Below are 25,811 nucleotides of genomic sequence, written 5' to 3'. Positions count from 1 at the left end.
CAACCACACACAGACAATAAGACATACAGCCATACACTCACACATACATACAACCACACACAGACATACAACCATACACAACCACACAGTCACACAGTCACACATAAACACAGCCCAACAACAAAGACAAAGGACCCCCATAGAGCCTGTTAGGGCAAGTGCTGTTAGCGACCACCTATGAAGGTCGGCACGGCTCACGAGGGGGTGGATGACCAGTAACACGCCAGATCGCCTTTGTCTCCCCAGTGGTGACGTTTACACTCTGCACCAGGTACTCATTTGAGGCTGAGTCAACCTAAGGGAGGCCGTGAGCGGGAATCGAACTCGGGTCGCCGGGTTCGTAGCACAGCGTGTTAACCGCTATACTACCCCTCCCCAATAATCACTCAGACATAGAGCCCAACAATCACACGATCACAGATATACAGCCCAACAATCACACAGACATACAGCCCAACAATCACACCCTGCCCAACAATCACAGACATACAAGCCCAACAATCACACGCTGCCCAATAGTTACACACAGGCACAGCCCAATATTCACACAGACATACACCCCTACAATCACACATACAGCCCAACTATGACCAACAGCCCAACAATCACACAGCTCAATAATGGTATTTATATAGAGCCCAAAAATCACATACAGACAACTCACCAGTCACGCATACAGCCGAACAATGTGGTGCAAGGAACAAACACAGCTCTTCTAAATACAACTCTTGACTCATGCCTACCACCTGATCTTTGTAAATATTATTTCGCAGACATCTCGAATACACTAGTATTGAGGTTGGAATGTAAATTGAGCTGTCGAGATAAGCGTACACATCGTTCCCCCCTTCCTGATTCTTACGTATTCATTTTCTGTGTAATAGAATATTGCACGTTATTTATTCTGTAGGCTTTAAACATTGTGTTTTTCTGTATTCAGGTGGTTCCCAGCCGTTATAGACCCGCGGCCCACTATTAAACCTCCATTAATGTTGTGGAACACCACGTACAAGAAGCATTTTTTTCTCAAAATTAAAACTACAGGGCTCTAAAATCATGCCGGAAATTTTTACTGAAATGGCCTTAAAAATTAGTACAGTGTATTGCTTTTATTGTTCACTAATCAATATAATTGTATGATCCCACCGCCTGTTGGCAGGAGTGGAACTGGGCTGCCTTGTGCTCAACTGGTAGCGACAATTTCGGGGTTATGGCTATAAAGTAGTGATTGCCAACAAAACCTTATTTTAAAGCAGCCCTAATTGCCCAACATCGTCCAAGGACGACAGCAGAAATTGGTACCGCTAAGAAATACTCATTGAAACCTTATGACTAACGTTTTATTGAAATAGCTAAGGAGATTTGAAGCTTTCGTGACTGCAGGAATCCATACTCTTTGGTTCTTTCGGTAAAGACGTAGGTAGAAAATAATAAAAATAATAAATCACGACGTTTCGATCGCAACACAAGCGGTCATCCTCAGGTGGAAAAAATCATCCAGCAGTGGAACTGCTGAACGAGCGAGAGAGCTGTTACAACAAGGTTATATGGAACGTCGTGATATATTATTTTTTATTTCATTTAATTGTTCTACCTACGTGACTTTACCGAAAGAACCAAAGAGTATAGCTAATAAGAGTGAATTATTTAATAACCAACTTCTGTAATTTCAAATGGCTGTCAAAAATGTCACCATTCTTGGCCAACATAAATAAAATGGAACCACCAAAGTTATTGCCACCTTAGGTTTTGGCACCCTACAAGTGAAAATCGTGGTCTGGGCTCGTGGACTAACAGCGCCACTCGCTGTCTGCCCCGTGTGAGGATTGGGCCAGGCGCGCCGTGACCCCTCTGGGCAGGGAGCAGCGTGCACGTGGAGGGCCTTCGCCACTGGGGGGCGCTGTTGAGTCGCCTAGGTGCTGTGGAGCTGAGCGTCGCTGCATGGATTGGGCTCAATCTCAAATGGTCGATAATACAGGGTTTTTTTTGTTGGAGGGGGGGGTGTTAGATCGCGAAAATATATAAATGTGTCGTTAAAACCGCCACCACCCGACACAGCAAATTAGTAAGGTTTGTCACGTAAACAGAACATGGCCAATTCGTTACTAGTACAGCACTAGTGTGTAGTGTATAGTGTTGTGTATAGTAGTGTAGTATATAATGTAGTGTATAGTGTAGTGTATAGTAGTATAGTGTATAGTAGTGTAGTGTATAATGTAGTGCATAGTGTAGTGTATAATGTAGTGTATAGTGTAGTGTATAGTAGTGTAGTGTATAATGTAGTGTATAGTGTAGTGCATAGTAGTGTAGTGTATAATGTAGTGTATAGTGTAGTGTCTAGTAGTGTAGTGTATAATGTAGTGTATAGTGTAGTATACTAGTACAGCACTAACCGGTGTGTTGGAGAGCCAAGCCACAACATTTACAATCTGAGTGTACGACGTTTCGCCAGTAATTACAACTAGCATCAGCAATTGGCACGTTCTGTTTACGCGACAAACCTTACTAATTTGCTGTGTCGGGTGGTGGCGGATTTAACGACACGTTTATATAACAGCTTAACACCTGTTTTATTGCTAGAAAGGGGAAAACCTATTCATACGTTTATATATAAGGGGCCGTCCATAAATGACGTCACGCACCTGGGGGGGGTCAGACATTTGTGACGATGGGGGGGGGGGGGGTTGAGAAATGTGACGTCACATCAAAATGCGCAACTTTAAATAAATATAGACAACACGTTCTACTTCATTAAATAGACTTTTTAATAAATGTTTTCTCCTACAACATTACAATAGTTTAAAGCGATTTGAAGCATGTTGTATTTTGGGGGGGTTGGCAGAGCTTTGTGACGTCATATTTTAGGGGGGGGGTTTGACTTTTTGTGACGCCGTGTGACGAAGGAGGGGGGGGGGTCAAAAATCGTCCAAAATCGCGTGACGTCATTTATGGACGGCCCCTAACCCCAAAACACCTGTATTAAGGATGATTTTAGTTCTAGATTTGAAGCTTTCGTGACTGCAAGGATTCATACTCTTAGATTTTTTTCCGTAAAGTCACGTAAGTAAAAAAATATAAATTAAAATGATAGAAATAATTATTATTATTTTACTTCTATTATTACTTCTATTATTTTTACTATTTATTTATATTTTTTACCTACGTGACTTTACCGAAAAAACCTAGGATGATTTTAGTCGCGAAAGCCTACGTGTTTAACTGAAGTACCTGGTGCGATGTGTAAACATCGCCACTGGGGAGACAAAGGCGGCCGGGCGTGGTGTTTACCACCCACCCCCTCGTGTGCCGTGCCGGCCTTCATAGGTGCTCGCTAACAGCACTTGCCCCAACATTATCTTAAGGCTATACGGGGGATCTTTGGCTCGGATTAAGCGATTGCGTAACTTGTTGTCGGTCTGAGTGGGACTTTATTGTGCAACGTGGGCGTCTTCAGTTTAATTTTAGTGGCCATGCAAATTGGAGTAGTGTCCACCATCTGCAGTGCATGCTCATGTTGAGGCTGCAAGGAGTGAGCCTTATGCGAGATGCTTAAATGCCAATCGACCACGTGCAATAGTCCTCAAGTCACCAAGTTTATAAAGAAAAAAATAGTTTTGCATGTACCGTATTGACGTAGAATACCACAATGCATCATACATTTGTGCTTGCCGGAGAGTATTTAAAATTAGAAGTTTCTGAATCCGGCCACTTCAGTCCGATTCTCAGTCACGATTCACTTTCTAGAGTGATATCTGAACCGGTCCTGGCACCCAACAATCTACACCGACGAACGTGAAGTGTGATCCAGCATACAACCACAGTCGACGCAACGTGGGCAGCGCTTTATTCCAGCGGTGGATTGTATTATTATTTATAGTAATACATTCAATCAGTGTATGGACGTGGAGTGTACAATTTGCATTGACTGAAAACACTCAATGCCTCGTGCGGTACATTAATCAACAAGATACCAGACCGCCAACACATTGCACTTAAGCCTTTTGTAGGTACAGGTCATTTGGGCACAATAGTGGTCGCGCTCAATGAAGTCACATCCAACTCTATTAAAGAACGCTTTACAAGCCCACCCCGCCATGTACGCAACATGCTGGAAAACATTAGAGACTACGCAAACAACCAAAGGTATAATGTAAATATCCAAGGAATAAGAGTACTGTATATCATGTGTCAGCACTAAAATATCTAAGCATGCATTTAAGCTGTCTTAAGATCAGTTAACTTATCTCAATACATTGGTTCATCACATTTCAAAGGGATTCGTGGAACCTAATTTGCAAACAAACTATTGAGGACGCATTTATGTTTTCTACAGTAATTTAGTCATAAAACATGTGAGATTTTGATTATGACACGCAATAATGCACTCTTTAAAATTATGCCGTAGTCTGAAACGTTCTTGACAATGGATTTGTTAATGCGTTGAAGTTACAAAATATGGATGAGATACAAACGATAACCTTAAAAGGAAGGGCGTTAACTATAAGGCCATCGTTTTTCTTCCTAACACTATACTAATAAAATCACATAATTGGTTCTGCACTTCATTTGCTTACATTTCTGCTCCAAGAAAATGTTTTGAGTGCCATGCAACGAACATTACATACTTTGAGGGACAGAGTACTGTGGGTGGGAAGATGTTGCTCCGACTGGTGGACCCGAGGTCACTTGAAGGGATCAAAAAGGCAGCTGTGTGACCATTCTTTCACGCAAATTGTTGAACTGCTCTCATCCGAATGGATGCTTCGTCTCATAACAGGGTGCTGAGAGAGAGAACTGGTTTTAAAAGTATATTTGCATATTAAAGCCAAAACAAATCTTCAGAGTTCCAGATCGACTGACTTGAATGCTTTGTAGTAAATGTATTCTTTGTGCGCAAGGTATCAAGGACAGGTGCAACATCCTTGATTACATTGCAAGAAAAAGAGGAAGACATTGATTAGACATCATATACGTTTTAAAGACTATAATTTCACTATGAAGAAATGTGCATGGGCTTTCAGCAGGACACATCGCTAAAAGGGATATGTATGTATGTTGAACTTCTTTCTCGCCGTACGTAGCCAACCGTGGTAATCGGAGGTGCGATGGATAAGACTAACGATTGAGTGGCGGCCAAACGATGGAACACGTATGAAAGGATGTCCATCCACCACAGAGGCAGAACAATGCAATCTGCTGACGTGCAATGGCAAGAATGGATTCATGCATCGCGACACCCTGAGAGATGGCAACTGCTTCGTGAAGCTTTCAGCCAAAGGTATAGAGAGGATAGTTCTATTACGAAATCTATTTTGCAATGTATATCAGAAGCTGCAATTTTTTTTTTTATCTAACATTGATAAAAAACCAAACGTGAAGTTTATCACGTTGGCTGTAATGTCCAGTCCAGAATGTCACACAGGTCACACAGTGATGCAGCCTCAGCTGAAAGCTGCTCCATGACAGCGTGATTTGCCATCCTCGTGGGCCAGAAAGCAATACGGCAGTAGAGGAAGCCTCCTGCCCTTCCACTCCCCTTGTCCACTCCATCTCACATCTCACATTTCCCTGCAATCCTCCATCCCTCCCACCTTCTGAGTTTCTGCTTCAGTGCACGGGCTGCCCGATCACGTGTTGTAATGAGGTGAGTTATGGATAATTAGCACAGAGCAGTTGCTAGAACAGTGCTTGACACACGGGCTTACGTCCAATGGATTCGTTCATTTATTCGCTTCATGAGACAAAGGGAATTGTAACATCGGACTACATTTAATTTAATACTTAATTTTAAATATTTATTTGAAATCTGACATTTTTAAAGGTGTAAGCTTTTCATTTATATGTATCTGAATTACTATATTTGAATATATATATTGTGCACATCCATACATTTATTTTACCACAGCAATGTGTGGTCAACATGAAAATAAAGTGATACGTATTTTTATTCATCTACCATGTGTTTATACTTTGTATTCCGAAGCATAGTGCGCTTCTCAGAGAGAAGCAATAAGCATGTGTACCTCATATGCAGACATGACATTTTGATTATTTTGTTGATTTTTAAAGCCACAGACGCAATTGCCTCTGTGGACGAGGCTTACAATTCAGTTTACCCTTTGTGGTGCCTCATTGCGTGACGATCCCAGAACAGGACCATACTGCATGAGTTGCCTGGCAACCAGGATGGCCATTAATCGGAAATGTGAACTCCATAAAGTAAGGGCAGCATTGCCTGGATTAATAGTCCACTTCGTGAAGAGGAGCTCTGTCCTGCCCTCCTGCAGGCCGCCGTGCGACCTTGTCTCTCTTCCTCTCTTGCTTGGCTATAGCTAGACACGGGATTTGTGTATTTTAATGGTAACATTATCCACGAGTGACAGCACCAGAGCCCGGGACATTTAGTTGTGTAGATTTAGCCACACGGTTGATTAATGAATTACATTACAGTGCAATAATTAATAACATATTAATCAAAACATGCCCATAAAAAAGCCGATTAGAGGGATTTGTAAACCTTCAATTTCCATAGCAGTTGTATAACACGTGACGTTTGAATCAATGTTAAATACGAATGACTAAGATAAAGTATGATGATGTAAAGAGATGCTACACCTGCTTAGCCTTGCAGGTATCAGGTGATGAGAAGGAGAGAGGTTGCTGCATATTCGCCAGAACGATGCTACAGGATTTCACACATTCCGTAACCTCCGTGGTGGGGTTCTGACCCTGCTCTAAGCTGTGGAGGTTTGACCCACGGTCAAGTTGATTGTGCATCGTGAGCAGGGTCTCTTGCAGCAAGCACAGTGCACAGAGTGCGCCTGAAGCGGTACAATGCAGAGGGGAAGAGAGTGCACGTGGAGCAGTATGGTGCAGAGATGCGCTGCGCCGACTGAACCGCACTTTGTTGCCATGGCGACTGCCGGGGCACGAGGACGCGACGCAGCCACGTGGGACCCCCCCCCCGCGCCCTGAGGCGAGGGCGGGGCTCAACAACCGTTGCCATGACGACGAACGGGGCCGGGCGGAAGGCAGGTGGGCGGAGGCTTTTTTTTTCCTCGTCGTTGCCATAGAGACCCTGAGCGGGGAGGGGAAGCGGATATGGGCACGCGCGCGCTCGCGGTGCCGACGCGATGTAGGCGTGGCTTACGAAATCCGTTGCCGAGGAAACCCGCGGCAGGCGTGAGGGCGGGGCGCGAGCGCGCGTGACGCGCGCGCGCAGCGGCGTGGGCGGGGCAGCGAGGCCGTTGCCATTGGCGACGCGCGCGCGGACTCGGCGGATGACGAGGGGGGCGAGGGCGGGGCGAGCGCGTTGCCATGGAGACGGGCGGCCCGCGTGGCGTCAGGTCGGGACGAGGAAGCGGCGCGGGGCGCGTCCCGCGGCTCCATCTTACGTGAGGCGGTGGCGGCGGTGGTGGCGACGACGAGGCCGAGGCCGGGCTTCCCTTTGCCGGCACTGCCTGTCGCTCGGCCACTCCCCCGCCGGCTCTCCGTGTGAGTAGTCACGTCGTCGCGTCCGCGCTGGTTTCCACTGTTTATGGCCGCGACCCGACGAGGCGCAGAGCGAGGCTTGGCCTGGGCCACACTACCCGAGGCGGCCGCTCGGTTCGTTTGGTGTCCCCGGCGTCGTCGTCGGCCCAGTGGCCGTGGTGTTGTCGGTGGAGCGTGGGGGGGTCGTGGCTGGTGAGCAAGCAAAGGGGACTGTCCGTGGTCAACAGGCGGCACACTGTTCTCAGAGGCCACGCCGACACGTGGTTTGCAGTGGCGAGCAGGCCGTGAAGGGACGGGGCGCACCGGTTGGATCGGCAAGGGGTTAGTTATGTCGAGTGCGGTCAGACGGAAGGGGTTCAGGTAATGAGAGAGATCGGGTCTCAGGTTGGGAGAAATCGGGCTGACAGGGCTCGGACGGGACGGCTGTCGGTGCTTGGCCCGAGGCCGGTGGGACCTCGTGGTGCCGGATGAGCGCACACGATAACACATGGGACTGTAATGCCACGCCGCAACAACAATACATCGTACCACACGGATTGTCATAACATACCGAAACATTGCGACATAATAGAACACGAATACACTTGAACAACTCAGTAAAACGAGCAAAATACACAAACACCAAAGACTAAATGCGCCAACATGAACAGCAGTGCGCCCCAAGGTCGAATAGACAGTGGGAGGTTTGCTGTTACACTTTGCCGATGGGTTGGCAAAGCGACTTTAAAGCGAGCCCTTGTTATCGCTGGACTTAATCTGGCCCTGTTGACAAAGCGGCCTGCGAAACGTGTTTGCATAACCCATGGAGAGAGGGAGCGGGTCGCGCAGATAGAGGGCAGAGATCACGAGACCCAGGCGACGAGGCCGGCCCCCCTCCAGTTGGCGTCGCGACTTGAGCGGCGTCCCCTGGGAGCTTGGTGGCTGTGGCGAATTACCCCGCACATGTCAGTGGGCACCATCAACAAACCATGAATGGCCCCCCTTTGTTTTGATATTTATTGTGTTATTTAAGACAAATATATCTAATTTCTCTCTCGCTATCTCTGCCAACTGTATTGCTAAGTTTGAAATTCAATGTAAAAAGTAAAACAAACGAAGATATGTTCGACTTTAGATGCGTTATTCGCTGTTTTCTTGCTTGTGAATGTGAGTATTTTCGGCCGCGAGAGAGAGGCAAGCGGGGGGAGGAAGTGGCTGCAGTGGCAGGAAGGCGATGTTGTTGCAGTGTTTTGCTTCGGTGATGCTTTTGCTGTTGCCATCCCGTGCGATGCCACAGCCGCTGGCCATGAACTCCGAGGCTGCTCGTTTGGTTTGGGCTTCACATTCCCACATGCTGTTCATTAGTCAGTGCCCTCTGCCATAGAAGCACCATCCCCCCCCCGCCGCCCCCCACAAACATCACCAAGTTGTGGCAGTGCCCCATTCTAACTGCGTATATTGGTGGCCCGGTGATGATTAACGCTTAAAAGTGTTTGTGAAACAATACGGTGTGGGATGTAAACCACGGCACCATATAAAGCACGTTCACAACATGGTATAATAAACAAAGCACAGTGCGGGGGGTACGTGTGGAGTAAATCTCGCAGTTTAAGCAAGAACCACGACAGTGACTTTTTTTGGTACAAATTTAATGTCACCGTGAAAATTAAAGCGCATTTCTAAAAGCGAAAAATCCCAGCTTGTAAGTCCGTATATATATGAATCTTTGTTAAAGTTTCATGTAACTGCACACATGTAGTCTGCGTACAGTGTAATTGATCTACCAGTGACCCGCTATTGTGTGTACATGGTTAGTGGTGTATACTGTATGGCAGGCGTGTTTATCATGACAGGCACAGTGTTTCTTTCCCGAGGCACTGAAGGAGCCGCATGCATCAGCTGTCAGCATCAGACCTGTACGGGCAGGGCTACTGGCATGCCTGGGTAATTGCAACACAGCTTCTCGGCACCAATGAGCTCTTTTAACAGATACGTACAATTAAGAGATTAAAACCAACATGTAGCCTTTTCCGTTTTTATACATTTTTAATAGTGTTTCTTTCCTGGACAATGTAGTAAGTGTTGTTTTTCTCTTATGGAAACAACACTAAAATAAATATGAGCTGTCACATTAAGTATGTTTGATGTACCATAATGACTAGTGTGCCATTGTGCTTATAGTTTTTACTTCAAATGGGTTTCCACTGGTGTTCATACAGTAGTAGTACTGTATAGTAGTTTGCAATTGCGTTGTTCATATTTTTGTTAAAACTTAAATTACTTTTCAAACGCGGCTCATTTGGTGGAGTACATTTTCAGCTTTTATTTGCTGCGCTAAACCATGCGCATTGTGCAACAACACTGCGTGACAATGCAGGGCAAAGTACGCGGTGGGTGTATTGTCATGTATGCCCTCGTTGCTCTGCATGCATTGCCCATTGAGCATAACGGAATCATTGAGCCGAGCGCCCAACTCAATGCTCTCTTGTGTGTGCACACGGATGAAATGTCATGGCTTCACTCGGCATGAATGTTCCATTATTCTGGGCTGGCAATCTTGTTCGCCACTTGCAGAAAAACACTGTCATCCTAACCAGCAATTTTGTATGCACGTACGTGCAACCAGGAGCCTCGTGGTACTATTTGTTAATTTCGTAGAGGACTGTGGGAAGGTGTTTTGGGGTTCTCTCCTCCACACTCAGAATGCATAGGTTCCATGTTTGCATGCAGAGTGGATGTAATTTATTGGTTTTGCACACAATACACGTGTTAAGGGTTTGAAGAACTTTTCGGATGACGAAATGTTGTTCAAACTTAAAAAAATAACAGTGAAACAATATTTAGATTTTTTTTTAGGAGTGGCTATTACTTTTAGCGGATATCGGAGTTACCTGCCAAAGTTTGACACTCTTAGGCAATTGTTATTGTGATGTTTTAAATGGAGAGCACCAACTATCAGATGTATGGCATGATTGTGTGCAACAATGAAAGCAGAGCATGCACCCAGTAGATTTAGCATCTAGATAACATAGTTGCAACGTCTAGATAACACTTTGCTTGAGTGCCACCCACCAGCATCACCATAACTATACGGTAAACATTCTATTTCTGGCCATCATTGGAAAACTGTCTGACGTTGGCAATGTGCTGATGGGTGAGTTTGCAGCTGACACCGAGACACTTTTATGATTCATGGCTGTGTCCTGTCCAGAACAAGACCCATGAGGTTCACTCTTTTGCAGGCATACCAGTCTTTAGAAGCCAGCATCATGTTTCAGACCTAGAAATAAACTGGACATACACTAACTGTTTCTTACTCGGCAAGGTTCTGAAACGAATGTTAAATGGTATAGCTTTGCATCAGTTGGAATGTTCCAAATATAGTTCTGATAACATAACTTGGACTGTGCTGCTGAGTGTTGGAAAACGTGTTTAAATGGTGCAGTGTGGAGAGGAGGCCATGGGTTGTCACTGCTTCAGAATTGCTGATGAGTTGGAGAGGGTGTGTGGCATGGCAAATGGGGGTGGGGATGTCACCTGTTGGATAAAGTGGAAATACTGCTCCGAAATGGACGATGTTCCCACTTGACAGTTTTTACATCTGTCGTATTGGTGTATTTTAAAAGTTTGGCAGTCTTAGGTGACCATCCGTTTCGCAAATGGAGTTGCAGAGTTGCATAGCGAAGCCTTTTATGTCTTTTTAGTCATACTCTTATAGAGATTACTACTTTGCATTTAAGCCTAATTGTGGCAGTGCCATCAGTCTTAAAGGAAAGACAGACCGTGACAAAGTTAACTGCACTTTGTTCAGTCATTAACGTGGTTGGGGACACGGTATCAACCTTTTAACTTGGGTCTGCTTGCAGTGATCTGCAGCGTCCCTCAGGGTGCTGACCAGGAATGCTGGAAGCTCACATGAGTGGAATGTCATACCCATCTGTGAAGGGCACAGGCTTTCTGTCCTACTTGGTTTTGTTTATGTTCTAAGTGTTGCAGTAACTTCTCTATACACATTATTAATACCTGTGTTTGTGTAAACAAAATGGTGTGTACCGTTGAGTTGTGCTTTCATCAATATAGTTCTGACCCACATATTCACACACTGTTGGTTGTGGGGAGGTGTTTGATCAACTTCATCACATTGGTCAGTATGGTGATCATCGTCACAGTTTGGTGATTACATTTGAAAACATCGACTCTGCCACAGGTAAAAATATCAGTACATTGATATACATTGCTGACTACTCGAAAAGTAGCATTGTCATTATATATACTTGGTAAATGGTAAATAGTATGTTTGGGATGACTGTTTGAGGTGAGAAAATTGGCTTAATTGAAACTAATTCTCGTGCACTCTCACTTGCTGTTCGGTATGATTTCAAGGAATCACTTGTGTGTGTGGTGGTGCGTGCATACATCTGCATACAAGTATCTGGTGAAATTATTTGAATGGATGACAGCCTTTCCTTCGTGTAACGCAGTCAACCCTAAGTGGATTCGATTAAGAGTTTACTCAGGACTTGGCCTATATGGCAATTTAAGAGAGTGGCCTTGGGGAGGTCCAGGATGCTGATACTCATCGTTTCAGTCTTAGTTTCCAGACTGTGCACTCGTCAAGTGGGACCTCACACTATCCTCCCACGTTTGGATCGGTAATTAGTTGTAAAGGGTGAAGCATGACCGACAATCAGCCTGCCGTGTGAAGTGCCCCTTGTTAACTACCACTACTGCATGGAGATGTTTGTTGGTAAGTTTGAGCTTAGCCAGGAGGCGCACAGAAAATGCAGCTGCTCCTATTAGAAAGATTCATTCCCTCATGAGAATTCTCCTTCCTGTTAAGTTTAAAGAGGAAAAACCTCCTTATTGAAATGGTCAGCAACCCCACACTATAAACTCGGCCACCTGAGTTCAGTTCCTTTCCATGGCTAGTGGCGAGTGATATATGCACCATTCTTGGGCAGCTCCCTTTCACAAACCAGCACCAGCCAACGTGGTTGATGAAGTGTTTCAAAGAACCCCTCGATCAACATGGTGTGTGAGGAGGCTCTCACCCGGCAATGGGCTGTTAACGATTATTATTTAGTTCATAAAGTCAGTGCTTCTTTAATACCTGATTTACAATGAGACTCTGTGCTCACCGCTCTCCTAAACCTCACACTTGGTTCATTGTGGGTACACGAATGGGGGCCTTTATCATATTGTCTAAATGGACTCCTGTGTGAGACACCACGTAATGGTTACATTAGCAGTGTGGCTTAACTACATTGACCAACACAAGCATTTTATGTTACCCCCCAGAGTAGGTCTCCAGTGAAGACTAAATGTAATGAATAAATATACCTTCTGTGGAGAAAACAGTTTTAACACACAAAGCTACCATAATTTTTGTACATTTTATTATGATTATATGTAAAGCATGAAATGTTAAAGAACTCCTCAACACACTGCTTTTAAAGGGTTTACAAACATGAAACCCATCTGCAAAATCAATGTAAAGTGTACTTTAAATCAATACCTTCATCAATTTGTCTAGGGAACTAACATCATTGTCAGAGTAGGGAATATTACATTACACGGGAAGACGCAAGTAGATTGGGAGAAAATGAGATATATGATGAGAAATCTGCAAGGCCAATCTAAAGTGAATTTCGCGTGTAGTTGTATTTCTGAAAGAGCCTTCTGAGTAAATAATGCTGCTTTACAAGTACCATTTGTTTAAGCCTTCTCAATATATCTGTGAAACTGGTGTAATGGACCAAATTGTAGAAAAATAGTAATTATCTCAAAGTAAGTTGCGTTTTTCCTTAACCTTTTCGTCAACGTTATAGTGAGAGAAAGAGGCAGGGCTTTTTAGAAAACAGTACTTAATAATAACAAGAACTAAACATCACTCTTATGCATGAGTACTGTAATGATTCCCAACATGATGAGGTGTACAACTTAGATTATGTAAGATGGTTCATTATGTAAGAGGTCACAAGATTCATCTTCTTGGTTCTTTCGGCTGAAACGTCGTGAGAATTATTTTATCATGTTTTATTTTTATTATTTTATTACTTCCCTTCTACGTGACTTTACCGAAAGAACCAAGAAGATGAATCCCTGCAGTCACGAAAGCTTTAAATCGAAAAAAAAGGTCACAAGATGTAGTGGTGTCATGAGGAGAGGCATGTGACGTCATCGCCTTGGCTGAAAAGACTTTCACATGGACTGCTATTTTGTTACACACTTTTATTTATCGCCAGGTTTTTGGGCAACCATCTGATCAATTCGGCTGGACTGTATTTGTATAGGCTAAGTCAATAATAGCAAGAGAACTTCGTACTAAAATGGCATTTTAATTCTTGAAAGCGCTTGGAAAAAAGCGCTATGTAAAATCCTAGATAAGATATTGGAGCATATTTATCATCGTTATTGCTCCTCCATGTCACAGGCGGACAGACAGGCAGACACATGAACAGAGATGAATTCATGCTTTCAACCTTAGTTGGAAAGTGCTAAAAAGCACTATACCAATGTGGCTAAAGACGAATACTGCAAGTTGAATCCTTGTATATTACCGGCTATGACATGGATCAGAAACATGGACAATGATGGAACAAAAGCTCAAAAGTATGCATAGAAGCCGAGAGATGTCCATGCTTGGAATTCCAATGAGACACAGGGGAGAGGACACATTTCTTAGGTAACCTATGCAAGTTAGAGGCATCTTGACTGCTAGTACAAGTTAATGGCCTGGTGCAGGATGAAGAGAAGGTGACCAGTAGTCAAGACTAATGATGGTGTGACAGCTTTGAGAGTGCTAGATGGAATGTTACATTCATTGCAAGACCGTGAGAAATGGCAATGGTTTGGCAAGACCTTCATCCTCCAGCGGGTGGATTAACTTTGACCTCACATGTGCCATTTTGTATCATGGCAATGTGGGAACGGGAAGTGTGAGAAGCAACAGCATGGTTTGAGGAAGAGGGAAGAGGTGCGGATGTGAGGGGATGAACATCGGGGTGCAGGGAGGACTACCCCCCCCCCATATGCAGCACTGTCCATTGTTCTCCCTTGCAGCTCTATGCTGTAGACATTTTAAGAATTGCTTGCTTTTTAACATCGTCCTAATTTATACGTATGTGCTCTAATTTGTAATGAAGTTGTTTTGCTGTTGTGTTGTGGTAGATCATTGGCAACTGAGAAGTGAATTAGTTTGGCAACACGGCTTGTTGAAGTACTATCTTGGGCTGTATGATTAAGTTATTTCTTGGAATCTTGATTTGAAGCTTTCGTAACTGCAGAAATCCATATTCTCTTCGGTTCTTTCGGTAAAGTCACGTAGGTAGAAACAATAATATATCACGACGTTTCGATTGCAACACAAGCAATCGTCATCAAAGAGTATTATTTCTTGAAAACCAACACTGCCAGCCAGGGCTTACGTGTGCTTAGCCCGGGAGCTTCTTGATTTGCATGAGTAGTCTGTATAAACACGCACAGGTTTTCAGACTTGTATAATGTAAGTCAAACTGTCTGTTCAAACATGCAGAGGTTTTCAGACTTGTATAATGCAAGTCAAACAGTTGAAGTGTACTTTTAATATGCCCTTGTCCAAATACCTCTAGCGAGTGAATGGTGCACTTGGTGATCCGACAGAGGTGAGACCCTTTGGCATCATATGGTGAATTTATCTAAATCCGGGAAGATGGAGCACGTAGTCACTGCACAATTTGATCAAATACAATAAATGCACCGACATGAACAAGGTGTGGAGCAGGTGACAGTATGCCGAGTGCACAGGCTGCTGGCTGGGCTAATACAGTTACTTCAGGTCTCTTTCTTTGGTGAAACAGCAACGATGTCTTTTCCAGATACAGAACTTCCTTTGCTGGCTGGTACGGATACGGCGAGAGGCTGAGACCATGCTAAGTTGTCACATGAGCCTGCTGGATAGTCACCTACGGCTAATTGCGTCTGCGTTTCCCAGTGGCTGCTTGAGTGGGCCCACCAACTCCATTGTGTGATGTGCACAAGATGGAGGTTTCCTTCCTTCCCTGGACCTTTGGCTGCCAGTGCGCGCACGTGACATCTCCCCACCTTGTCAAGTATGTCAGAGCACTCAGGAGGCACAATGCTGCGCCCATTGTTTATGGTGTTTGTTAGGTGTTTCACCGTTGAACTTTTACCCTCGTAATCATGTGGTCGTTTGAGAGCCTTGTACAGGGCGTGACAGGTTTTATTCCGCACAGCTTATCTTTGTTTAAAAGAGAAAAGGTTGCTTTTCCTTTGCCCAGTTCCAGCCGTTCCACTGGTTGTTGTATTGTATATAACATTGGGTGTTGTAGTTAGCTCACACGTTTTTGTCTGTCACCATTGTTACCCCATGGTTGTTGTTTTTTGACGGTCAAAATTTATACGACGTGTCCGGGTGGGAACGAAGCACGGCACGTTTTGTTGTAACAAGAAAATAGTTCGAGCAATGGTTGCTTTTTTTTAAGTGATCCTTGGTTTTGTGTGCTGACATAAAGATAGTGGGTTGGTCTATGGACTTTACAACTTACCTGGTGCGGTGTGTAAACATCAGTACTTGGGAAACAAAAGTGCTTGAATGTGGCCCTGGCCACGCCACCCCCATTGTGTGCCATGCCAGCTTAGGCACTTGTAAACGGCACCAGTCTGCATAGCTAAATATTATACTTTTGTGGGTGACTCGGAACAGTATGGGCAACTCGAGATGGTTTCAAGGGTATTACGTGGAGGTAGAACATCCTTAAGAAAGCTCGTAATATATTAACACATTTCCCAGAGGACAGCCTAAGAAGATAAGCACTTCCTGCACGAATGGAGCAGTGTTGTTGTCATGGTTACCCTGGCAATTAGCTGGTGCTGCTGGCTGAGGTGATGGAGCGCTTGCTGAGTGAGTGCTTCATGCATTGGCCACACTCCTGATTACATGGCATGGGAATCTAAAACTCCACGCCACTGCACATTATATTACATGTTTAATGCTACTCTTTGGTTTTTTCGGAAAAGTCACGTAGGTAAAAAATATAAATAAATGAAAAAACAACTCAATTTAGTTGTTTTTTCATTTATTTGAAATTTTTACCTAAAAAACCAGAGGGTATGAATCCTTGCAGTCATGAAAACTTCTAATCTAGAATTTGTGTTTAATGCTGTAGGAAACAAAAAACACCGTTTCTTAAGAAATGACAGAACACTTTCAGGAATGCATTTCGTTTGCCAGGGTTGCTTTGTGTGCCTCTTTGTGGTGTACTTTTATGCACGTTAATATTTGATAATTTGTGCACAATATATCTTTGCGTGGTTAGAAATTAGAGCCTCCAGATATATTTGTAAAGAAATACTTCATCTGAAGCCATGTGTAGTTTGAAATGTATTTCATAATTTTTGTATTCATGCATTTGTATTGTATACACTGCTTATGTTTAAGAATATTATTGTGCTTATAATGGTACAGTATTTTCTTTGGGCTATATGATTGCGTATATTTTATTTTAAATAGGCGTTTTCAATAATATTTATACTCTGTTTAACACGTAATCTTTCGCGACCAATATCCTATTTATACTCGGCAATGACTAAAAAGTAACTCGTCTAGTATTGAGTAAAACTGTTAATTATGCATTTGTGTTTCCATGCTTTCATGTTTAGGGGGTCGAAATCTAAATGGGTCCAGTGGTGCTGCCCGAAGTGAAGACCGAGCGATCCAGTTTCATGCAAGGGTCGTCAAAAGAGCCGGAGACTGGCGAGCACAATGAACTGATTGTGGGTTTTGAGGATGAGGTGAAGGACCACTCCCCAGGCCTGTTGGGCCTGGCACTGGACCTCACTCACCTGGGCCTGGGCCACTTTCCAGCACTGTCCCCAAAGCGGGAGCCGGCGGCCGGCCCAGGCGAGCCGCGCGATGATGAGGAGCTCACAAACCTGGACTGGCTGCACGGAGGCAGGGATGTGCTGGGCAGTTTGAAGCTGGGTGGCCAGGCGGGCCTGCGTGCCGTGAGTCCCCCCCCTGTGCCACCACCGCCTCCAGACTCCCTGCCCTCTCCTGCCCCCTCTGATGACCTGCCGCCAAGGGAGGGAGATGCACACGCCGGCCTCCCGGGTACGCCCTCTTCTCACCGCTCCACTACCGCCGCTGCAGGACATAACCCAAATGCAAAACCACCCTACTCCTTCAGCTGCCTCATTTTCCTTTCAATTGAAGCATCGCCCTACAAACGACTACCTGTCAAGGGCATCTATGACTGGATCCTGGACCACTTCCCTTACTTTGTTGGGGCGCCCTCTGGTTGGAAGAACTCTGTGCGGCATAATCTGTCTCTGAATAAATGCTTCAAGAAAGTGGACAAAGACCGTCATCAGGTAAGAGCTGTGCCTTAAAATTTCACTCCACATCTTGAATCTCTCGTGGAGAGTCTCGCATGTATATACATCTTACTCAAAAGCATTTTTTCAAAGTAGACTTAAGGTAAGTTCAAGAATCAGATGCAGGATGTGATCTGTCTGGGAGCATTGAATGGATTAACTGCTTGTTACATTCCTCCTGTCAATTCTTCAGCATGGGCATAGAATGGAATTCCTGCAGTGCTGTCATGATGGAACATTATGTCAATCGCAGTGAAGATGACATTCTTGGAGTTGTAGGGCATTTAAGAGGTTGCGATACATATGTCATCATTAGAGTTCAACAAGTATAGTACGAGGCCAGGTTCTCCTTGCTGTGCTATTTATCTCTAATACAATGTGAGGAAACCCACTGCATCTTTATCAACGTCTGAGAGGGAAAAGCTGCTGCACATGACAATATTGTTATCAGCATTGACGCATTTCATTATTTCAATGGGAACCATCTTTTCATTTTGCAAGCCAGATATTAATATTTTTAACCTGATTGTTTACGTCGGAGCACATTTACCGAAGGTAAAATTATTACTTTATAAAAACACCCCTAAGTGTCGTGACACGACCATTAGCAAGAGTATTATTTGGGTCTTTCGGTAAAGTCACATAGATGGGTTGAAAGAAAATAACGATCGCTTGTGTTGTGATCGAAACGTCGTAGTTTTTTCAATTTCCTTTCAACCTACGTGACTTTGCCGAAAGACCCAAAGAATATGAATCACCTGCAGTCACGAAAGCTTTAAGTCAACATTAGTAAGAGTTCATTAATTAATGAAGGACAAACCTAACGAGTGACACGTACACGCATGCTGGTGCACCGAACGATGATAGAGACACAACTGCAAGCTGAAAGGGGGTGGGAGTGCTCAGAGGTGGGAGTGGGTGGGCACTTTATCCGTGTTCCCATGGCAACCTGCCGTGGCGACCATTGCCCGTGCACCAGGACCACGGGGAGGAGGGTGGCTGCATCTGCACGCAATGGGGGGGGGAGGAGAGACTCTTGACTCGCACGACAACGTGCACATCCACGTCGGGCTGGCCCCGTAGCTGTGTGCGCGCATTTCTGAATTGGGCTGCACGGTGCCACGTGAAGCCACTTTTTGTGTTTCTTGTTGTCCTTCCCCCGCACCCCCGATTTGCACGTTTGGCCACGTACGGTGCGAAATAAGTTCAACATGCATACATACATACATACGTCCTGCACCTTGAAACTGCCTTCTACTCGTTATGAACAAATTACCTGCGCGTAACTTATTTAAAAATAATGTGAACAGTTATTAGACTTGTAAGAGATTGATGATGTGGACATTATGTCCTAACGTTGTTGATCTGCAGACCTCGGCCCTGCTAAACAGTTTAATCTCTGCTGTCATTTTGTGCCTTGGCAGGATGCCCAGTGGCTGTACGTCCTGCCACAGAGTTGTGGTTTTCGTGTTGAAATGTCTGTTGTGCGCCATTGCCTTGGGTTGTCAGAACACCAAATAGACTCTGTTACGTAGCCAATAGGACCTGTGATCACTCAGAATGGGACTGTTCATTTCAGTTTGTATCTGAGAGTTGCTTTTGTCATTTAAAGGTGTGCATGAGTGCTTGATATTCCCACAAAATAGCTACACTTAGGCAAACACAGCTCACAGACTCTGCACAGTTTATTTGCAACATCTGATTATTTTCCATTGCCATTCAGGCCTCTTTCTACCTATGATTGAGCTGTTTTATGGTGACTGCTTACACACGATATTCATAAATACGTGTGAATTAGAATACATAAGATGCGTGGTGTAGATTGTTTCCATTTTTAAAAGCTACACATTTCAAACATGGCGGCTTCGAATGTTGGCATATTTATTCTCAGTTTGACATTTACTGGTATCAGCATTTTTAATGCGGTGATAGCTCAATTTATCCACGTGAGCAGATTTGCAGGGATATATTGTGCTTTGTAATAAAGGTTTTGGAAAATGGATTCAAGTGTATGACAAGGACTTTCAGTGGAATTAACTCGCAATATCGTAGTATTTAGCAGCTGGTATTTTTTCAACTTCCTTCCCCAATGGCACAAAACAGTTTAGCGATAGGCATGTCCCCTTGCGTTTGTAAAGGTCCATAAATACTTTGCTTTAGTAATAGTGTTTATTTATATAACCGCTTCTTGTGTTTAGTTTGTTATCCTTCCCCCGTACCTCCGATGAGAAGGGTTGGCTACGTACGAAAGAAGTTCAACACACATACATTTAACGTGTGCATTTGCACCTAGCCAGAAAGCAGCTTTATAATTTGCGGAATGCAGTGTCGCGCCGCTAAGCTCGGTTAACTGACAGTCTTGGTAACATTCATGGGTGATAGCTGGCCGTAGCCTAGATGTGTGGAATCTCAGCAAATAATGCATGTGGTATGATAACCGGCAGCCGATGGCGATTGTCATCGTGTGCTTGGGGGGTTTGAGGCTGCACGGCATGCTTCTTAATATGCAGAATGTTGTTTAATTTGGCACACTGTTATAAGCACCCTCTGGTGTGGTGTGTGTGTGTCCTATTTGCATGTGTGTGGTCATGTGGATTCCAGGTGGAGTGATACTACATTCTCTCTGTGCTGTGAAGATGTAATGTGAACTGTCAGTATTAGTTGGAACCCTTTACACTAATTTGTTTTATCTCTGCCTGATGAGCCATGTAAGTACTTTTTTTAAAAGTACTTTTTAATGATCTGTTGTTGGTATTATATAATCTCTACGTCGTTAAGCGTTTTGGCTAAACCACACTCTTTATTGTCACAAAAGCTTTGACGATGGTTGTCACACAGCACACGGTTAAATTACCACACATTACAATGTCTGCAATATCCTCTGCTGCACTGGACATATATGCTCCTCCACGGGCTATGCTCCTCACCTTCATCAACCCGCACTGACCAGCGTGGTGAAATATGGTCAAATAACTCCCGCAAACAGCATGGTGTGGGCAAGCCTTCATCCAGCAGTGGATTGACTAAAAGTTCATGAACAATGCATATCTGCTAATGTTATAATTATGTTGACTGTCAAGCAATAATGTAGAATTTCTAGTTGCCACATGAGGCAGCAATTCGCCAAGCACCGAGATCTCATGGACAGCGCACATTCATGAAACGTGCACCAACTTTTTCCCGAGTTACCAAAACAAAACCATCCCAAACTTGGAGTTGTGTGCGCTCACCATGGTACCCTTAACCTGCAGTTGTGGAACAGTGGCAAACGGTGCACATTCATTAATGTTCTTAAATGATCATCGTTTGCTTCTTCAATGTTGTCCTACCTGGCACTTCCATGTATTATAGGTACATCATAGCAGCAGTGTATGAGCTGGATGTAACCAGATTTTCAAATTAATCTCGGGGAACCCATCGCTTTGTTTGCCTTCAGGAAAAACTTTCCATTCACGTGTGAATTATGCATTATATTCTACCTATGATTTTGTAAATGACTCTACAATTATGTATTTATTAACAGTTAACTGTTTTACTCTCATGTTCAAAATCTATATAATTTGTAGCGTTTGCTTATTAATAGTTTTTTTGTTGTCACTAACAATTATCATTCGTAATTTGGTTCATTATTGATAACATTATCCTCTTGACATGCTTTTGTTCCATAGTTTATTTATGAATCTTGCATGTTGTGAGTTGTGGTACATTGTAAATGTGGTGTATGTTAAACTTACACGTACTTAACTGGTGCAGGGTCATACACACACTAATATCTTGTTAATAAGGTGGAACAATAATGGAGCTTTCATCCCTGTAGATTTATTTGGCATACAAGTTGGTCTTGGTCCTTGCATTGCGAGTGATGGTTAGCATGTATTGAGAACAGGAAACCGACAGCCACACCGACCTAATATTAGGCTTAGCTCTTTCTTACAGCAGTCATTTGTGATAACTATGAATTGGCATGGTGAACATAATAACAAAAAATTACATCACTTAAAAAGCTTTACACCAGGTATATACAGATTTCTGGTAAAGAAAGCAGTTCATTATACATGTAAAAATATATATTCAGGTATATAATGCAGTTTTAAATGTCCTGTGTACAGTATAGAAAATGTCAGGACATATTTTTTTCTAGTTATGTTGTACAAGTTCTATAATACCTTTTAAAATGGAGGTATTTCTGTGGTGGCCTTCTATATGCCAAATGTAAACATGAACAGATATCGCCTGGGAGTTTGTCTGAAAAGCTACGACAGGTTTTTAATCGTTTTTATTTTGTATTGTAAAGGTTGAAAATATTTGTTTTAAATTCTTAATTCCGAAATCGGTGAAAGTGGTGCTGATATTAATGGAGTGTAATTAAAAGCAGCAACCTTGAGTAAATGATTTCATCAAATACCGTCCATAATGTTCGGCTGACATTGAATATTGCGTTTTGATGCCATAGACAGACCTCAGTCATGCCCAGCATGTGCAGCCCACTGGAGACACACACTGGATGTCACCCATGGGATGGGGCTGGTTTGCTCGTGCCTCCTGGTTCAGCATGGCCCATCTGCCAGGCCAGAGACGCAGATGGACGAGGCACAATTTCACGGGCCCGCCATTTGCCAAAGCTGCATAGTGCATACGTTCCCTGGCCACACTGGTCAATAGTCAGCCCAGTGAGGGTACAGGTGTGACACTGTATTGCAGAGCCTGCTCTTTGAGCATGAAACTCCATCTTTATTGTTACAGAGTGAATGTGGTCGCCGTCTGTGCATTCAGAGGTTTATTGAGCCTAATCCTAAACTTGACATTGACCTCTGCTTTAGTGTCACTCTCATGGATCTGCATTGCAAATCAATTTGGCAATTTCAATTTATTTATTTTGGCGCTTGAGATAATACACTCTGCTAAGTAACATAATGTTATGAAATGTTGGCAAACAATTTTCATTAAAAAAATTATATATGTTTTAAGGTTATGCAAGACACAATAATCAAACACGACCGAAGACAAAAGGAATCAAAAACGATATTCCACATTGGCCTTCTTATCAATTACATTTATTGAACTAAGAACAGCTATACAATTCCTTACCAGCTGGTGTTGGATAGTAAGGATAACACCAATGGTATCTAGCATGGTGGACATTTGAAATCTTATATTCATTTGGAACAATTATCCTAAAGTATAAGTGCGAAGATTATACAAAACGGACTTACTGGATAATACTTGTGTTCAGTGAAATATGGATGGTCAATGTTAGCGATGAATGCAGCAGGGTGGAAGTTGTCTTGTATTTAATGCTCTTGCTGTGATGCATCCTGCAGAGTCTTGGGAAGGGCTCACTGTGGTGTGTGGATCCAGACTACCGACCCAACCTCATTCAGACGCTGAAGAAGGCACCCTATCATCCATACTCACACATCCTCAACACCCCTCCAGCGTCTCCTGACTCTGCACAGAGGTGAGGACATTTGCAGAGAGGTACACTTACCCGAGGCCCATGGTGGAATGCAGGTGAGATGACATGCGTGATTTTCAGGGCATGTTGAGATCGACAAACGTGGAATGCGGGAGTGACCCATAGCTAATTGGCCATATACGTGATGCTTATGAGAGCGCATGGCGAGTGGTTAACAAATGACATGAATATTTTGTTATATTACGTGTTATGTTTTGTATCTGACATTCTGGGATGATGGTTGGGCACTGACAAGGCTGGGATACATGGATGAGAGAAGGCGTAGCGATGAGGCATGTTGCAGAAACTCCTTTGTAAGCACTGTCGTCTCTAATCATATAATTGCCTTTCATTACATGAGTAATACAACATTTAACTTATGTTGCTAGTTTCTACAACTGAAACGAATAGCACATGCTGTAATAAATAAACTTCAAGGCTGTCTATGCCACATTATATGAGCAAGCCTTGTATAATTTTTCTGTCTGTATTGTCTAATAGCACTAGCCAGTTCTACAAAAGAACGCACATTTGTTGAATGTATGGAAAATCTAGACTAAGTAATTCTATTCTGTTTGCAAATAATTATTATTAAGTCAACATTTTGTAAAATAATGTTTGTGCTTGTAGTAAATTACAGTAAATGTTTGCAATATAGTGCTTATTGAAAGCTATTAATGTTTTTAATGTTTTTTCAAAATCCTGGAAAGGAGACATTTCCAGAGGTACTATGCTGTGGTTGTTCTCACAGTAGTTTTCGTTACTGGTTGTCAATGAGGCAGTGTGTTGAACATAACTTTCACCTTGGCTCGGTGTTACTCAAGGAGGCCAGTAGCGAACAATTAATATGTGTCCGGAAAGGCAGTTATATGAGTGGTGCATTATACAGCTCAGCAAGCTTCATTTCTCCATCGCCCCCTGCACAAGTACATAACAGGCTCGCTCTGAAGTGGCGTTATTGTGAAGCGAGAAATACTTTTGACGGGACGATAAATGGCGACACCTGCAAAGCAAGTATTAACTACGAACGTACTTGCCCAGGCATCATCAGTGTGTCGTCATCAACTTCATCCTGAAAAACCCTTGTCTTTAATCATAATATAAATTGTATAAAAGATGACCACAGATGGCCACTTTGCTTCAGAAAATTCAAATGGCTGCCACGACAATAAAAAATGTATTCGTCTGGGCAAGTGCGGATTGGGGAGGGCTGGAGAGGAAGCTGCTGGCTGTGTTTGCCTGGCCGCGCCGTCGTATCGCATCTCACGGACTATCGCACAAGCCGCACCCCCCCCCCGTCCATGCACGCACTGACACAAGCAAGCACACACAACCCCCCTGCACGCCACCACGCAGGCATACACACGCGCACACCGACCATGCACACTGGCCCCAAGTGCGCATGCACGTATACCCCTCCACCCCACTGCGCACACACATGCACAAAGATCCTCTGTATAGCCTGAACCGATTTTTGGGGCAAGTCCTGTTAGCGAGCAGATGTGAAGGCTGGCATGGCACACGAGGGTGTGGGTGGCCAGCACCACGCCCGACCACCTTTGTCTCCCCAGTGGCGATGCTTACACACTCCACCAGGTCCTCATTTGAGGCTGAGTCGACCTAGGGGAGGAGACCCAGGACCAGTTCAGATAATGGCCACTGGTGTTGGCCGTGAGCGGGAATTTAACTTGGCTGGCTGGGTTTGTAGCACAGCATGCTAACCGCTACACTACCGCTCTCGACACATGCATGCTCAACAAGACAAAAGATCCCCAATATAGCCTCAGCAGACTTTTGGGGCAAGTGCTCTTAGTGAGCACCTATGAAGACCGGAACGGTACACGAGGGGGTGGGTGGCTGGCACCACGCCCGACCGCCTTTGTCTTCCTAGTAGCGATGTTCACACACCACATAAGGTCACTTTTGAGGCCGAGTCAACCTAGGGGAGGCCCATGACTGGTTCAAATAATCATCACTGGTGTTGGCCGTGAGTGGGAATCGAACTCGCATTGCGATGTTCACACACCACATCAGGTCACTTTTGAGGCCGAGTCAACCTAGGGGAGGCCCATGACTGGTTCAAATAATCGTCACTGGTGTTGGCCGTGAGTGGGAATCGAACTCGCATTGCCGGGTTCATAGCACAGCGTGCTAACCACTACAGCATCGCTCCCCACATGCACACTCACGCACTCACACACACGTACATGCGTGTGCACACACGTAAACGCAACCCACACACGTGCGCACAGAATGAAACGTACACGCAAGTGTATACATGCATAGATCAACACACGTGATGCAGACATGTTCATACCTGTGTAAAATATGGCATTCTCACATGAATATTGCCTGTAAACACATCTGGGTGCACAGTTTATATGCGGGCGTGAGCACGTACAAACATGCACACACTCCTGAACATAGGTGGGGGAAGCAGCTTTTTGCTTTAGCGATACCGCTGGTTGCCATGTGACAGCGTACATTGGCATGGCAACCTCAGTCGTCATAG

At 44.1% G+C, this 25,811-nt stretch overlaps 1 protein-coding gene across 1 annotated transcript in view; it reads left to right on the top strand.

Moving 5' to 3' along the window:
• The first annotated feature begins 7,327 nt into the window (after positions 1-7,327).
• Positions 7,328-25,811, top strand: part of FOXN3 (forkhead box N3) — a 35,676-nt gene continuing 17,192 nt past the window's right edge. The window contains exons 1-3 of the mRNA XM_078858128.1: positions 7,328-7,494; positions 17,131-17,841; positions 23,166-23,302. Of these exons, the coding sequence (XP_078714254.1) occupies positions 17,146-17,841; positions 23,166-23,302 (833 nt within the window). The 5' untranslated portion in view covers positions 7,328-7,494; positions 17,131-17,145. The remainder of the gene's footprint in view (positions 7,495-17,130; positions 17,842-23,165; positions 23,303-25,811) is intronic.

The sequence above is a fragment of the Lampetra fluviatilis genome, chromosome 7, assembly GCF_964198595.1.
Source record: "Lampetra fluviatilis chromosome 7, kcLamFluv1.1, whole genome shotgun sequence".
NCBI classification, from domain to species: Eukaryota; Metazoa; Chordata; class Hyperoartia; order Petromyzontiformes; family Petromyzontidae; genus Lampetra; species Lampetra fluviatilis.
Note: the sequence above shows the minus strand (reverse complement) of the source record. Positions and strands in the feature narration are given on the sequence as shown.